Source organism: Orcinus orca, chromosome 10 (assembly GCF_937001465.1).
Source record: "Orcinus orca chromosome 10, mOrcOrc1.1, whole genome shotgun sequence".
Lineage (NCBI taxonomy): Eukaryota > Metazoa > Chordata > Mammalia > Artiodactyla > Delphinidae > Orcinus > Orcinus orca.
Genome location: NC_064568.1, coordinates 32,293,511 through 32,309,812, shown reverse-complemented (window position 1 = coordinate 32,309,812; position 16,302 = coordinate 32,293,511). Strand labels below are relative to the sequence as shown.

The following is a 16,302-nucleotide window of genomic DNA, read 5'->3' as shown; positions in this document are numbered from 1 at the left end:
CTGCATTGCAGGGAGGTTTCAGTCAGATGGGACTCAGCCTTCTTGGAGTTTAAGTCTAGTTAAGAAGAGGGAATGCATTTGCTCAGTTTTAGGAATAATGACTGAGTGGCTCTTTGACCAATCAAACTTCAGATTTACACCTTTAATTTGGATGGATTAAAACAAAAACAAACATTTTGTCTTTTTAAAACTCCACTTAGAAAGGGGAAGGACGCTGAAAGGAAGAATCCCAAAGAAATAAAGAATGCTGGACAGAGGTATGGTTAGCAGCTGGCTGGCCCTGGAGACAGCTCACAGCCAACCAGGCCCAAGCCATGGGGGGGTGTTCATGACAGTGCTGACCACCCACCATACCTGCACCCCTAACAGTCATCCGTACAGCTGGCCACAATTAGATGAGAGGATTGGAGCTGGCGGAGAAAAAGTGACTACTGCTAGGAGGAAAAACCCAAAGAAGAGGAATGCCTTGAGAGAGAGGAGAACAGTCACATCCCTTCCAGTGCCCCTGCCACTGCCCATCCCCCTGCTCTGGCTCTCTTTCACCATGTGCTGTGTGATATCATTTACCGGTTTGTTTCTGACATGTCTGTTTCCTCCCAATAGAAGGTAAGCTCCTTGAAGACAAGGATGTCTATTTGTTCTGTTCACTGATGGATTCACCAACACTGGCACATGGTAGAACCTCAACAATTTTGCTTAATGAATGAATGTCGTTGCTTGTATGTGCTGGGCTCTGTGAGTGGGGCTTTAGAGCCCTGCTATGCCCAAGAGGTGAGGATTCCTACCCTTTTTTTATAGATGAGGAAACTTGAGGCTCAGAGAGGGTGATTCTTTGCTGAAGGTCATGCAGCTAATAAATGGTGCTCCAGAATTTAATAACCCAGGTCAATGGTGAACTCAGGATGACAATCCACATCTGGTCTATTTGAGTCCGACTCTCCCCCACCCCTTGCAATTTTTTTTTAAATGCTTTTTTTAAAAAATTAATTTATTTTATTTTTGGCTGCGTTGGGTCTTTGTTGCTGCGCGCGGGCTTTCTCTAGTTGCGGCGATCAGCGGCTACTCTTCATTGCGGTGGCTTCTCTTGTTGCTGAGCACGGGCTCTAGGCGCACGGACTTCAGTAGTTGTGGCATGAGGGCTTGGTAGCTGTGGCTCTTGGGCTCGGTAGTTGTGGCTCGTGGGCTCTAGAGCGCAGGCTCAGTAGTTGTGGTGCATAGGCTTAGTTGCTCTGCGGTACGTGGGATCTTCCCGGACCAGGGCTCGAACCCGTGTCCCCTGCATTGGCAGGTGGATTCTTAACCACTATGCCACCAGGGAAGCCCCCACTTGCAATTTTTAACCAATATCTACCCTGCTTCCTCTAGGGTAAAATTTAAAGTGTGTTGGAATGCATGTGCCCAAATAGATGAGTCTCAGGCTACTTCTCAGTCTGTGATAGGGAATCTCAGCCTTGCCACCACTAATGTTTTGGACCAGAATATTCTTTGTTGTGAAGGGCTGTCCTGTGCATTGCAGAATGTTTAATATTATCCTTACCTCTAACCACTAGATGACAGTAGTGCCCCACCCCCCCCACCTCAAGCTGTGACAACCAACACATCTGCAGATGCTGTTGAATGTCCCTTGGGGTGAGAAACACTGGTCCACGGTGACCAGGAGAGGCTCACTTCAAAGTAAGGGACCCAGCTTGGAAGGGACTGGATTCAAAACAGAATCATGTACATAGGTCCCCCTAGTTATGGGGATTCTGGGCCTGGACTGAAAAATGTTCCAGGACAAGCAAGAGTTTCCATGAGGGAATCTGGCCCAGAAAATGAGTCAAAAGCCCAAAGCTCATAGTAACTGGCAGCTAAAATAACAATGGCCCCATAGCAGGCACAGATACTGCAGATTTAGGAAATGGGTGCTCATGTTTATGCCTGAACTGGCTATATGGAAAAGATGCTGTAGGTGGGAAAAGGGGGCCCCTTTACACGTGTCAGAGGAAATGTAAACCCAGCACGCTAGGCATGATGGAAGATTTGGTTTGTTAATGCTGCCTGTTCCGTGGGGTACTCCCTTGTCCTTTTCCCAAAACAGAAGGTCTCTACGGCCAAAGATAACACACTCCAATAAAGAGTTCAAGCCAGGGAAATTCTCTACATTTACCACTGCTGTTTTGTAGCAGATAGCTTACTATTAAATGGATTGACATACTTCACTCTGTATGACAGACTCTAGGTCCACCCACCTCACTACAAGTAACTCAATTTCGTTTCTTTTTATGGCTAAGTAATACTCCATTGTATATATGTGTCACATCTTCTTTATCCATTCATCTGTCGATGGACATTTAGGTTGCTTCCATGTCCTGGCTATTGTGCAGCAAAGCACACAATAGGTTTTTTCCCTATAAAGTGGTGATGAATTCTACCCTGCAGAGTTTTGAATGAGGCCACGCACATAAAGGACCTTGCACAGAGCTTGGCTTGCTATATATACTGAACTAATGGAAGATGTTAGTACTAAATTTAAAATTACAACCTTTAAATTGCAATAGTCAACTATTACAACAGTCTAATTATTATTGCAGGAATGGTAAAGAACAGCAGAAAATCAGGAGTTCCTTTTAACACAGAATACAGGTTACTCCTCAACTACATCCTTACCTTCCAGACAGGTAATAAGTACGGTTTCTGGTTGCTTCCCCCGACACACACACACACACACACACACACACACACACACACACCCCTCTACCCCTTGGGCTCATTCTCCACATCTGCCAAATAACTTAGGACCAAAGATTTTATCAGCTATAGAAAGTATATGACCTTGGACCAAGGGGTGATATTTGAGGTCCTTGGAGAAGAAAATCATGGTTGCCAGCCCATGGAGATTAAGCACATATGCTGGTACTCTTCCTACTTACTTCTCAGATCTAGATGGCATCAGTCTTTCCACACTCCTTCCTCAAACCTGAAATGTCCTCTCTCCCCTTCATCCTCATCATCTCTGAGACATTCCAGGCCCAACACAAACCCTTGCACCCTTGCCCAAAGAGAGGGAGAAATGTGACTATGAGTCTAGAATTAGGATGTGAGAACACAAAGAAGCAATTCTGTCCAAGACAGATACATGTCAAAAGTAGAGGCCTGATGCTCAACATCACTAATTATCAGAGAAACGCAAACTGAAACTACAATGAAGTATCACCTCATACCAGTCAGAATGGCCATCATGAAAAAGTCTACAAACAATAAATGCTGGAAAGGGGTGGAGAAAAGGGAACCCTCCTACACTGCAGGTGGGAACTAAAAATAGAACAACTGTATGATCCAGCAATCCCACTCCTGAGCATACACCTGGAGAAAACCATAATTTGAAAAGATACATTCACCACAATGTTCACTGCAGCACAATTTACAATAGCCAAGACATGGAAGCAACCTAAAGGCCCATCGACAGAGGAATGGATAAAGAAGGTGTGGTACATATATACAATGGAATATTACTCAGCTGTAAAAAGAATGAAATAATGCCGTTTGCAGCAACATGGATGGATCTAGAGATTATCATACTAAGTGAAGTTAGACAGAAAAAGACAAATATCATATGATATCACTTATAGGTAGAATCTAAAAAAATGATACAAATGAACTTATTTACAAAACAGAAACAGACTCACAGACTTCAGAAACAAACTTATGGTTACCAAAGGGGAAACGTGTGGGGGGTGATAAATTAGGAGTTTGGGATAAACATATATGTACACATTACTATACATAAGATAGATAATCAACAAGCACCTACTGTATAGCACAGGGAACTCTACTCAACATTTTGTAACAACCTATTTGGGAAAAGAATCTGAAAAAGAATGGATATATGTATATGTATAGCTGAATCACTTTGCTGTACAGCTGAAACTAACACAACATTGTAAATCAACTATACTCCAATTAAAAAAAAAAAAAAAGTAGAGGCCTAACACTAGGGCTATCAGATGGCTTGGTGTTTACACTCTTTGACCAGAATTCCACTTCTGGCAACATAATGTAAGGAAACAAGAAATAAAGACATATACAAGATTTGTGATCGGGATGTTTAAAGCAGTACTATCTATAATGGTGGAAAAATCCAAACAATTTAAGTATTCAACAATAGAAGGGTGATTGAATAAACATACATCCTTTTGACAAAATTCTATATGGACCGATTAAGAATTGAGATCATGAAAAATATTTAATGACGTGAAAATGTCTTTATACTGTAAGGTTATTTTATACTGTTAAGACAAAAGCAAGTTAAAAAATAGTATGATTACAATTTTGTTTTTAAAAAATACTCACACAAGTATATAGTAAAAGAAAAGTTTGCCTGAGTAGATACCAAAATGTTAATAGAAGTTTTTTGGTGATGGGAAGATGGGATTACAAGAATTTTTATTCCCTTTCCTGTGCTTCTCTATATTTTTCATTTTTAAAAATGATGTTATATAATCAGAAAAGAAAGCCCAATAGGAGGTACTTTAAAAAAATAGGACAGGTTGGGCAGGAGGGACAAGCGCTGAGGAAGCGAGCCGGGCATTGGCGGGGATGGTGCTCAAGAGGCTGATGGCCAAGTGCAAACAATTAATACTGAATCCTCCGGAAGGAACTGTGGCAGGGGTCCAGAAGACACCTGTTTTGAGTTTGGGGTTTCTCCTGCCATCCTGAGTTTCCCACTTGATTACCCGTTAAGTCCTCCAAAGATCAGATTTACCTGCGAGATGTTTCATCCCAACGGTAAGTGCTTTTGAAGTAGTTTCAACGGTTCCAGGAGAGGCCTAGAGATTGTGTGCATATGGGCATTCATGGTATACTGCTATTTTGCTGTGTGTTTGGAATTTTCCATAATACAAAGTTTAAAAATTCATTATGGTCAGAAGAGTTGATTGAGGAAGTCAGCAAGTTCAAGGTGATTAACCGTAAAATGCAACTATGAAGAGGATTGTGGGTAATTAAAAAATAACTAATAAGGGCTTCCCTGGTGGTGCAGGGGTTAAGAATCCTCCTGCCAATGCAGTGGACACAAGTTCAAGCCCTGGTCTGGAGGATCCCACATGCTGTGGAGCAACTAAGCCCATGCGCCACAACTACTGAGCCTGTGCTCTAGAGCCTGCGCGCCACAACTACTGAGCCTGCGTGCCACAACTACTGAAGCCTGTGAGCCTAGAGCCCGTGCTCCACAACAAGAGAAGCCACTGCAATGAGAAGCCCACGCACCGCAACGAAGAGTAGCCCCCACTTGACGCAACTAGAGAAAGCCAGTGTGCAGCAACGAAGACCCAACGCAGCCAAAACTAAATAAATAAATTAAAAAAAAGATTATATTGAAGATAAATACATTCTTTAGAACGATACCTATGACGTGGTTTAAAGACAAATACAGCCAATAAACTGATTGAATTATGTGAGTGTGTACTAAGAATAGCCTGATAATATTATTTTTGATGTTCAGATAATCAATACAAATAGTTTTAAAATCTGGCCTTACTGTAATAAAAAATATATATATAGGACAAATGTCATAAAAAAACATTCAACACAGAGTTACTTAATAACATAAAAATATTTACAACCTAAATATCCATTAATAGGAGACTGGTTATATAAAATAAATCACATCACGTTGGAATAATATGTACTCAGTCCATTAAGATATTTTCCAAGAATAACTGATATAACACTTCCCTTAAGCCATAATAAAACTTTCATCCAGCTAAATGACAAAGGGAGGATGAAAATAAAAGAGATAAACAAGATACATCAGGTAAAATGCAAAAAAAAGAAAATAAGAAAAGACAAAATAAAATCCAAGACAGAAAGCATTAAAAGAAATAAATAGAAATATTTAATTTTAATAAAAGGTACAGTTCCCCCAAGAGAGTGTGACAATGATGAAGAGGAACCTTTATACACCTAACTGCGTAGCCTGGAAATATGTGAGGCCAAGACCAATAGAGATGCAAGAAAAACTGATCATCCACAGTCCTTGGGGCCACGGGGGGAGGTTTAAATCCAGAGGTAAACAGAAAACACAAAGATAAGGCTGGAAAGACTGTAACACCAAATTAGGTCCAGAGTGTGTAAGCTTCATAGATAGACCTAGAATAACACTGAAAGGAAATTATAAAGTATTAACAGGGGTTGTTTGGGAGTGGAATCTTTCTCCTTCCTCTTTTCCGTATTTTTCCGTAATGAGCATACACTCTATAATGGAAAAGAAATACAGTTCACGTTCAAAGAGAACGCAGGGCTCAGTTACAGGGTAAGGAGCCCAGCATCCCATAGCATGCCCTGGACTCGGCCTAAACAAATCCACCAGCCGCACGGCCGTGACAGGGAGGTGGACTCAGCGATCGACCGGCCGAGGCAGCTCGTCTTCGTCACTCCACATGAGGAATGAGCACAGACCAGCCCCTTTCAGAGCTGGGCAGCCCAGTGAGGGGATTTATAGGCCCAGAGGGATCTAGACATCTGTGCTCCAGTCTACCAGCAGTGCTAACCTCCCTGGTCAGAAGCAGATGGAGCGCCGTGCAGTCGGCTCTCCCTCTCTGACCTCCACAAATGCTGCCTTTGTGCTGAGGCCCGAGCCCCCAGTCCACAGGGGGAATGGGGGGCAGGGAGGCCACAGAGAACAAGTCCTGCAGTGTCTTGCTGAACTGTCGCTGCAAGGACCACTCACATTTGTGACTGGGCTCTTAAGCTTTTTGGAAGAGGCTGCCAGCCCCGAGCTCTCTCGGTATCCTCCTGGGCTAACCTGTGGCCTCCAAGGAAGCCAGAGGAAGGACTGCTAAGTGTTCTATTATTGATTAAAGCATCATGGTTGGGCCTAACTCATCTCTCCTCCTATGATAAAAGGAACCCAACCTGAGAGACCTAACTGGATATCGCAGGGATGTGTATGTCTCTAAGGTGTCAGGAGCCAGGGACAAGGGATACTGCCACAGAGGAGCAAGCTGCTCAATGACAGCAATGAGTTGCTTTGGGAAGCAGAAAAAAATAATACACACATACGGGTAAGGAATGAAGGGCTACCGAGGGGCTTGAGGCAGCCCTGTACTCCTTGTTTTCTGTTTCTCCCCTCTTAGAACGGGCATCAAGACCACCACAGGCAAAATGGGAAAGGATGTGAAGGTGGCCCACTAAGTACGCCTTTGGGGCCTCCACCCCTCTCCCCCCCACAATCCTCCCTGCTCTTCAGGCTACATTAACACCTATCCCGCTCTACCTGGGGAAGGAAGCAATAAAGTCATGAGGCAATTATTGGGATGCTAGGACTGCAAATAATTCTGCAAAACTTGCACTGCATGTGCCAAGGTGACTTACAGGGAGATACGTGGGGGCAAGACGGCATTCTCTGTGCTTTGCAGGTCATCCTGCAAACATGGCTGTCTAACTCTGCATACAACCTCAGGGACATATTTCCATTTGCTGACCACTCCCCCCGCCAAGGACACACTCACAGCATAAAGACACTGTTCAAGTTCTCTCTATGTTCATGTGCATAACCATTATGAATAATTATTCTGTTTCTACTGGGTTGTTTCTGTCCAATAAATGGAACCTGGAAATAGCTATTTATCATATTTTAAACAAGTAAATAAAAAACTATTTTGCCAAAAAATTTTTTTGAGGTTTTAGAAACCAATTTCCACCTGTCAGATTTCCCCGCCTCGCGTCTGGCTTTCTCATCTTTGCCTGGCCTCAGTCTGTTGGATTTCAGACATGGCTTGATTTCCTTCTGTCCCAGTTCTCTAGGTCAATGCAAATTTGTAGGGTGATCAAATATTTCCTGCAGTGTTCCCTGTGTGGGATCTGTGTAGGGCAGAAACAGGAGAAAAGAAATAAAGGTTGCCTGGGAAGCCTAAGGAAAGATTTTGAAGGTATGACAATGGAAGATCTTAAAGCACTGTGCTTTGAGTCGGGGCTGGGCTGTGGGGAGGAGGCATAGACAGTGCTCTCCCTGGACCCATGAGCATAAACACGGAGTCTACAGGCCAGGCAAGCTGATGGCAGTGAGTGAAGAGGCCAGGTGTTGGGAGGACAACTGGGAGAAGTGGGGACATTTGTAGATGACAGTTGGCTGGCTACTTAGGCACAGCTCATAAGTGCCATGTGGGAACATAGGCCCAGCACTGCTAGGCCTTCCAATTCCTCAAAAGAAGTCAGAAGTCCAGATTCTTACGTGGACTGTTTTGATTTCTAAACGTTAGCTCAAAACAATGTGCAGCCAAACAAAACACAACCGAGGGCCAGATGTGGCCACCAAGTTGCCAGAAGGCAACTCTACCCAGGATGTAAGCAACGTGAGGGCAGGAGTTAGAGCCTGGTGCATGACGAGGGCCCACTTAACTCTTGTGGAATGAGTGAGGCCCTTCCTGGGGCAGACGGTAGACTCTCCTCAGAGAGACAATGGGAAGAGATGGCTGGCAACACGGAGGTTGAAATAACTACGGTGAACTTGAGCCACAGCCACTGGGACGGGAAGGAAAGCGTGAAATGGTAAGAGACAGGCTAAAGAATTTTCAAAAAGCAGAACTCAGCAAAAGACCAGATGTGCAGGGCTAGGGCAGTGATGATCTCCCAGTGGAAGCCTGTGATGAACTTGGCCAGAGGGCTTAGGGACTGGTCACTGGGGAGAGAAGGTGAACACACTTTTCTTCACTAGCTTCGAAGACCTTCATCTGGCCCCCCAAGACGACCTTATTTTTTTTCTCCTCCATTCTCCCACAAAGGGGATCAGAGGATAACCAGGGGCCCAGAGGTTCCAGCACAGAGCCAAACCCACAGCTAATGAGACGATGAGGTGTTCATTCGGGAGAAATATTAGCAGAGTTAACAGAGGAATGGGCAGGGAGGGATTAGCACTGGTGAGGGATGGCACCTGTAGGAAAGTGGGGAGAAGAGCTTGGGCTGTGCAAAGTCACAGCACGTTGGCTGAATGGTGTGGTAACAAGGACAGGCGTGGGTGAGGGAGACTTCAAACAGTTCTCAAATCATAGATTTCATAGCATGGGGCATAAGCCTTGGGTGCTGGTCCACAATTTTTTTTTTTTTTGGCCACACCACACAGCTTGTGGGGTCTTAGTTCCCCAACCAGGGACTGAACCCATGCCCTTGGTAGTGAAAGTGCTGGGTCCTAACCACTGCACTGCCAGGGAATTCCCTGGTCCACAATTTTCTTAATGACTCAGAAAGTCAAGATAAAAATACCGCTAAGCAAAAGTATTCAGGACATGTAAGAAACTGGCAGACTCGAGACTACTCCTCAGCTGAACAAGGTGAGCCTTTTCATGGCATGACTTTCGTGGGCCTCAGTCTACAAGAGGATTTTTATGATTATCATATTGGGCCCAAGGCCTTAAGACAAGTCTTGATTTTCACTTTAAAAGATAAACTTTATCAGGAGTTTACAAACCACCTGTTAACCAAAGAATTATTATAGTAGTTAATATTTACACCTTAGCTGGTTAGGAAGTTAGTGATTACTAACTACAGGCCAAGGCACTATGCTAAGTCCTTTAAATGAACTATCCTGTAAATCTTTACAAGGATTCTATAAAGGAGTTGGTAGCATCATCGCCCAATGCATCCATGAGGAATAAAAGCAAGACCTAGAGAGATATGAAGTTATCTGCCCAAGGTGACAAAGTCTTTGAGTGACACAGCCAAGGACAGAAGTGAGATACTTCTACTCTAGGGCCCTTGTTCTCAGTCAGGGGTCAACAAACATTTTCTGTAAAGGGCCAAATAGTAAATATTTTTGGTGTTGTGGGCGATATGATCCCTTTCACAACTACTCAACTCTGCCTTTGTAGTGCAATGGCAGCTACAGAAAACACATCAACATTTAGGCATGCCCGTGTTCCAGCAAAACTTTAGTTATAGACACTGAAATTTCAATTTCATATAATTTTCATGGGTCATGTAATATCATTCCTCTTTTATTTTTTTCCCAGCCATTTTAAAAAGTAAAAACCACTCTTAGCTCCAGGGCCATAAGAAATCAGGGGGTGGGCTGAGTTTTTTCCCACATGCTATAGTTTGCAGACCCTGGTCTACATCACTAGGCTCTCCTGCCCTCCAACTTACATCATGTGCTGGTTCCCTTGGGAGGTCCATAGATATGTTAGGACAAAACCTATGATAGCGCATCTGGATGGGGCATAGGACTGTGAAATATAATTGTGAGGAGCCCAACAGAGATGACTCCTCCAGTTACACCTCGAGGGACTCTGCCTGACACCAGCTTGAAAACATCTCTTTCTTCCTTTCAGTCCCCTCACTTGCTCTCTTCTGTTGAAATAAGCATTGATTCACGTCAATCTGAAACCAGGGGAGGTTCTAGGTAGGACAGGGATGGCTCCTCCCACACAGCGTGGTTTTCTGCAAACATGAGCCCACTGTGCCCTTCTTACCTGCAGGGTTTGGCTGAAGCGCTTTAACGGTGTGGCCTTCACGGGTGGGATGAGGCTTGCTAGGGATGTGACTCTGGAAAGAGGTTTGACTCGTTTATTACTAGGCTCCTGTAGGGTTAAAAAAAAAGGAAAGGAAAATGTCAAGGTCAATTACGAAGACAACATAACTCCACTATACAGTCAATGTCCCCACTCCACAAGCTGCTGGCTGCACACTGATCTGTGGAATGTAAACAGTGCTCTGTCTCACTCCAGCTGTGTGGAGGTGACCTGGCTTAGGAGCCAGGGAAGGAGAAATGGCAGAGGGATGTCAACAGAAGCAGCCTCTGAGTGGACAGCAAATGGGCAGGGATCTCTCCTTTCCCTTCACCCCAAATATATCTGCCAGCTTTTAAATCAGAGGCTTCCACTAAGTAGCATGATTCTCCTCAACCCCTCCTGTAGAGAAAAGCTGCCTCAGATTTCCCATCCAATGACCTTGTCAGGCAGTTGTCTTTTGATGCTTCTGGTTTCATCTTTTTTTTTTTTTTTTTTTTTTGCGGTACGCGGGCCTCTCACTGCTGCGGCCTCTCCCGTCGCGGAGCACAGGCCCCAGAAGCGCAGGCCCAGCGGCCATGGCTCATGGGCCCAGCCGCTCCGCGGCATGTGGGATCCTCCCGGACCGGGGCACGAACCTGTGTCCCCTGCATCGGCAGGCGGACTCTCAACCACTGCGCCACCAGGGAAGCCCTGGTTTCATCTTTTTAAAAAATGTTTTCTCCAACTTACCTGAAGCCACTCTCCAAATTTCTAATATGCAATGGCTTTTCTAAAGCACAAAAAATCATTTTTTTTAAGTATACCAAATTAAAAAAATATTGTTTAAAGAAGTTATTCTATTGCTAGGCTCTTAACAAAGCATCTTTGTATCTACAGTGTATTTGAAATGCACATATTAATAGTTATAAATAACCACCAGACAGCAAAAGAAAACGTATAGAGAGAAAACCCTACCATGAGCATCAGTTTTTATACTACACATAGCCACAAGTTTTGAAAATCACCTCCACATAAAACGTGCAAATCTGCAAGTTACCCCAAACCAAGCTGATGGATGAGGGGAGCCTACCCATACCAATGACTCTGCAGATGAGAATTACATAAATAAAAACAACAGGCTGTGGAAAAGAGAGAGATGACAGACAAAACACTTTCCAAAGACAAAGAGAACAGTTACCCTTGTCTTCCTAAGCTCCATCTGACCTGCAGGAGATGCTTGACAGCACATGAAGACACCAAATTTTGATGGAAAAAACCAAACTTGCCAATGGTTGTGGCAAAACTCAATCATTTCCAAAGGGAGCCTCAAGATGCTCATCTTTCTTTTTCAGCCATTGCCTTCAAAGTTTTGAGAGTTAAGCCAGAACTTCAGATTCTCCTGAATACCCCTGCAGGGTGTTGTGAACATAGTAGGTGCTTGGAAAAATCTTGCCTGAATTTGGAGTTCTGCTGAGAAACTCTCATGTCAGTTTATGCCCTTGCCAGCCTCAGAAATCAGAAGCATTCTCTGAAACAGACCCAACCTTTCTGGCATTCAAATAGAAAAATTAAAAGGCTTTTTAAAAAGCACAAAACAATTCCACAACGTGGCCAGGAGTGACTTCATGATTTCTCGAAGCAAATACTTCCAAGACGGAGAATGAATCTGGGCTGCCGGGTACCTCTCCAGCCTCTTGGTATGCTGAGCTGAACAGACAGCAGGAAACTCTCCGAACACTGGGAAGGCTTAGTTCCAAAATGCAAAGGATGAATCTCTCAACATGAGAGACATCGCATTACAATTATTTAAATGCTGAAGAGAAAGATCCAATAGCCCTTCTGCTTCCAGGTGACAGCGCCCTTCAAGGATGCTCCCTGTCCAGTGCCTGGCTCCTGAGTATCTGTGCCCAGAGGAGGATTTTTAAAATATTTTTTTACGTCAGAGCTCCATTACCAGCTGGCATACTGAATACACACACACACACACACACACACACACACACACAGCCTCTTGAGCATCCACTGAATGGCTCCTGCTTTGGCTGGAAATGCCAGAGTTGTGATATACCACCTTTGGTGGCACAAACTGCATTGCAGCAAGTGAGAAGATGGGGGATTTCCTAGAGGATCAGGACTTGGTCTCAGATAATCCTGCACGTACCTCAGAGCCCATTGACTCCTAGGTCTCTGTTTTATTAACGGCTAAATCTGTTAGGTCACAAATTCTATATCAAACTAGGGAAGTTGAAGGGCAAACGCCAATTGGCTTCTCTTGCTTTAAAAAGGGGCAGGAAGCCCTGCATGCTTGGCAGGATGAGGGAAGATTCGGCTCTGTTCCACTTGCTGTGTCATCTTTTCTAAGGTTCTGCTGACTTTGCTGCCCATTTTACATGAGCCAGTCAGATGGGTGTTCTTCTGCACCGCTATAAGATGAATGCACAGTGCAAATGTTGGCCCCTCTGCAAGTTGTGTGCAGTGTTGCTACATGAGATTGTAATTAAAACTCCTTTCCCAAGGCTTTGCCCATTTGGAAGTAAACACTGGGCTGCTCTCTGGCAAGCTGACATTCCCAAGTAATGAACAATCAAAACAAACCACTGCTGCATGATTTAGTGCTTGATCCAGCAAAGCGGGCAGGTGCAATTTCACAACCAGAACATTTACAGGTTATTGAATCTATAGAGGAGGCTTTATGCCTGACCCACATGAGTCAAATGTGAATTATGGTGTTCTCCTTGAGGGCTTCAGTGAGAATAGGAGATTAAAAAAATTCTTGGCCTAATTTGATTTTTCTTTTCCATTTACTCAGTATGTCTCGAGCTACATTTTACTGCTGTCTAAAAGGAGCCTCAGGGAAAATGTTTCCAGATTCTAGTTAAATAGCTCTACTGAGAACTAGCAAATGCAATAAGAGGGATGCTTTCAGGCTTTACAGAGAGATGACAGAACACAACCTGCAGAAGCTTCCTAATCCAACAACTCAGCTGCCAGACTAAGCTGGGCAAGGACACTGCTAAACCCAGGAATGAAGTGTCCTGTTTCAAGTGCAGACACCACCCTCACCATGCAATTCTAAGACAGGGCAGGAGGACATCTCACCAAAGAGGTTAAAAAAATAAAACAAAAAAGAAAAAGGCAGGGGCTTCCCTGGTGGCACAGTGGTTGAGAATCTGCCTGCTAATGCAGGGGACACGGGTTCAAGCCCTGGTCTGGGAGGATCCCACGTGCCGCGGAGCAACTAGGCCCGTGAGCCACAACTACTGAGCCTGCGGGTCTGGAGCCTGTGCTCCGCAACAGGAGAGGCCAGCGATAGTGAAAGGCCCGCGCACTGTGAAGAAGAGTGGCCCCCGCACGCTGCAACTAGAGAAAGCCCTTGCACAGAAATGAAGACCCAACACAGCAAAAATTAATTAATTAATTAATAAACTCCTACCCCCAACATCTTAAAAAAAAAAAAAAGAAAAAGGCATTGAGTATTCTGTGTGGGCAGTATTTTCTGAATAACAACCTTTTGCATGTTTTCCAGACCTTACACCTTTTTTTGTTTTTCTTGCCTTATTGCACTGGCTAGGACTACCCATATATTGTTGATGACAAGCTAAAATAGCAGGTACCATAGTCTAATTCCAAATTACAAAGTAATTATTATGAAGGTTTCATCATTAAGTATTGTATTCGCTGAGAGCATGGAAGAGACACCCTTTATCGAGTAGAAAAAGTTCCTTTCTGTGCTAAGTTTGCTGTGAATTTTTATCATGAATGATAAAACTGACTTTTATCAAATATTTTCTCTTCACCTTTCCAGAGGACAAGGAATGGGAAAAAAGAAGGAAGAGGTGGGAAGAAGGAAAGGAGAGGATGAAGAAAGATATAGAGGTCATATTTTTCATAAAGGAATTGATTCAGCAATTTTAAATATCTCGTGCTTGAATTACAAACAAAGGAGAATAAAGCACTCCATGTAATTTTATTTTTTTATTATTATTATTTTTTTGCGGTACGCGGGCCTCTCACTGTTGTGGCCTCTCCCATTGTGGAGCACAGGCTCCGGACGCGCAGGCTCAGCGGCCATGGCTCACGGGCCCAGCCACTCCGCGACACGTGGGATCCTCCCGGACTTGGGCACGAACCCATGTCCCCTGCATCGGCAGGCAGACTCTCAACCACTGCGCCACCAGGGAAGCCCTTTAATTTTATTTTTAATGTGAGATTTAATTAAATAGATTTTAATATTCCTTCCCTAGGGGATACAGTTCTTATCCTCTCCTTATTCTTCCCCCCAAAAAATAAAAACCAAAGCACATTATATACAATGTAAGAAAATGCCTATCATATCAATATAATTTGGCACTATTTCTTATTCCTTAAAAAATAGTTCCATTCTAATAGATGTGGCATACAGTAAACCCTCACTCATTCGCCCTGCACTTCATTTTTGCAGCCAGAGTGGGTTTGGAGAGCAGTAGGAGAGTCTTTCACATCACGTCTGTAGCTTCCCTGAGACTCTGCTTTTACTGAGTCACAAACACGGCCCAGGAGGGGCCAGAAATGCAGCCATTAGTGCAGGACTGACTGCTCTATTGCAGGGCAGCACTGCTCTTGGATGCTCTACACCTGGTCAGGAGCAAGAGAGAGGTGAGAAACGACTGTGCTAGCAGATGCTTTTGCCCATGAGTTGATGGAATCATAAATAAAAAGTCTTTCAAATGTTTAGAAACACCAGGAAGCCTTATGCAGGGCTACATTTGTGTGACAGAAGATGTGCTGGGAACCGCACACCCAGGGGTCACGTGTCACCCAACAGTAACCCTCTAGAAGGCTTTCATCATCCTCATATTAAACAGGAAGTTATGATCTCAGAGTGACAGAGAAGCTCTAGAATTATTACATAATAATAATGAGCTCATATTCATTGCAGGGACTCTTCTCTATGCTTTACAGATATTTACTAATTTATTCTCCTAACAGCCCTGCAAGGTAGCCACTATTGTGATCTTCATCTTAAAGATGGGGAAAGCTAAAAAAGGTGGCCAGGATTTAAACCTAGGCTAGGGAGGCTGGATCCAGAGCCCATGCCCTACTCCAGGGCTTGGCTAACTTTTTTGTAAGGGGCCAGATGGTTAAATATTTTAGGCTTTGAGGGCTGTCCAGCCTTTGTCACAACTACTCATCTCTACCATCAGCCATAAACAGTATGTAAATAAGTGAATGTGACTATGTTCCATTAAATCTTCATCTATAGACATTAAAATTCGAATTTCATATAATTTTCACATGTCACAAAATATTATTCTTCTTTTGCTTTTTTTCAACCGTTAACAAATACAGAAACCATTCTTGAGGGCTTGAGGCCTTTTTTTCCCCCTGCTCATTAGAAAAAGGAACATGAGTTTTGTGGGAGATTCCCCAATTTTCAATTAAGTATTTTGCTCAGTAGAGAAGAGGACACTATAGAAGATTCTAGAAAATTAATTTCCAAAATACTGTTTTCTGACAGCACCTTTACTATACTAGGCAACATTCAAAATGTTTAGATCCTGAGTTCCACTTCCAAGTACTACTGAGTCAAAAATAAGGGGTAGAAATCTGATTTTAAGATGGTATGTGGTCAAAATGCTCCATAATACAAAGATTAATTTCAATGGACAGAAAACAGTTTTGCAAATGTACTATTGAATGCTGAACTGCAGCTGACAGGTGCCATCTGAGATTTTTACTTCAGTTGTTAGTGAGGGCCTAGTGAGAAAGGATACTGAAGAGGCAGACATCATCTAGAATCAACAGTAATTAGAAGAAACCTGGTAAAATGAAAACAAAAATCCCACTACTGAACTTCAAT

At 43.5% G+C, this 16,302-nt stretch overlaps 1 protein-coding gene across 4 annotated transcripts in view; it reads right to left on the bottom strand.

The window, feature by feature from the left end:
• The window catches only part of ARHGEF3 (Rho guanine nucleotide exchange factor 3), a 311,012-nt gene that overhangs the window by 31,543 nt on the left and 263,167 nt on the right, over positions 1 to 16,302 (bottom strand). For 3 of the 4 annotated variants that reach the window (XM_012532393.3, XM_004267936.4, XM_004267937.3), the window contains one exon: positions 10,446 to 10,553. In XM_012532393.3, the coding sequence (XP_012387847.2) occupies positions 10,446 to 10,553 (108 nt within the window). Of the gene's footprint in view, positions 1 to 10,445; positions 10,554 to 11,661; positions 12,344 to 16,302 lie in introns of those variants that run through there. The other variant, XM_049715360.1, reaches the window with a different exon arrangement.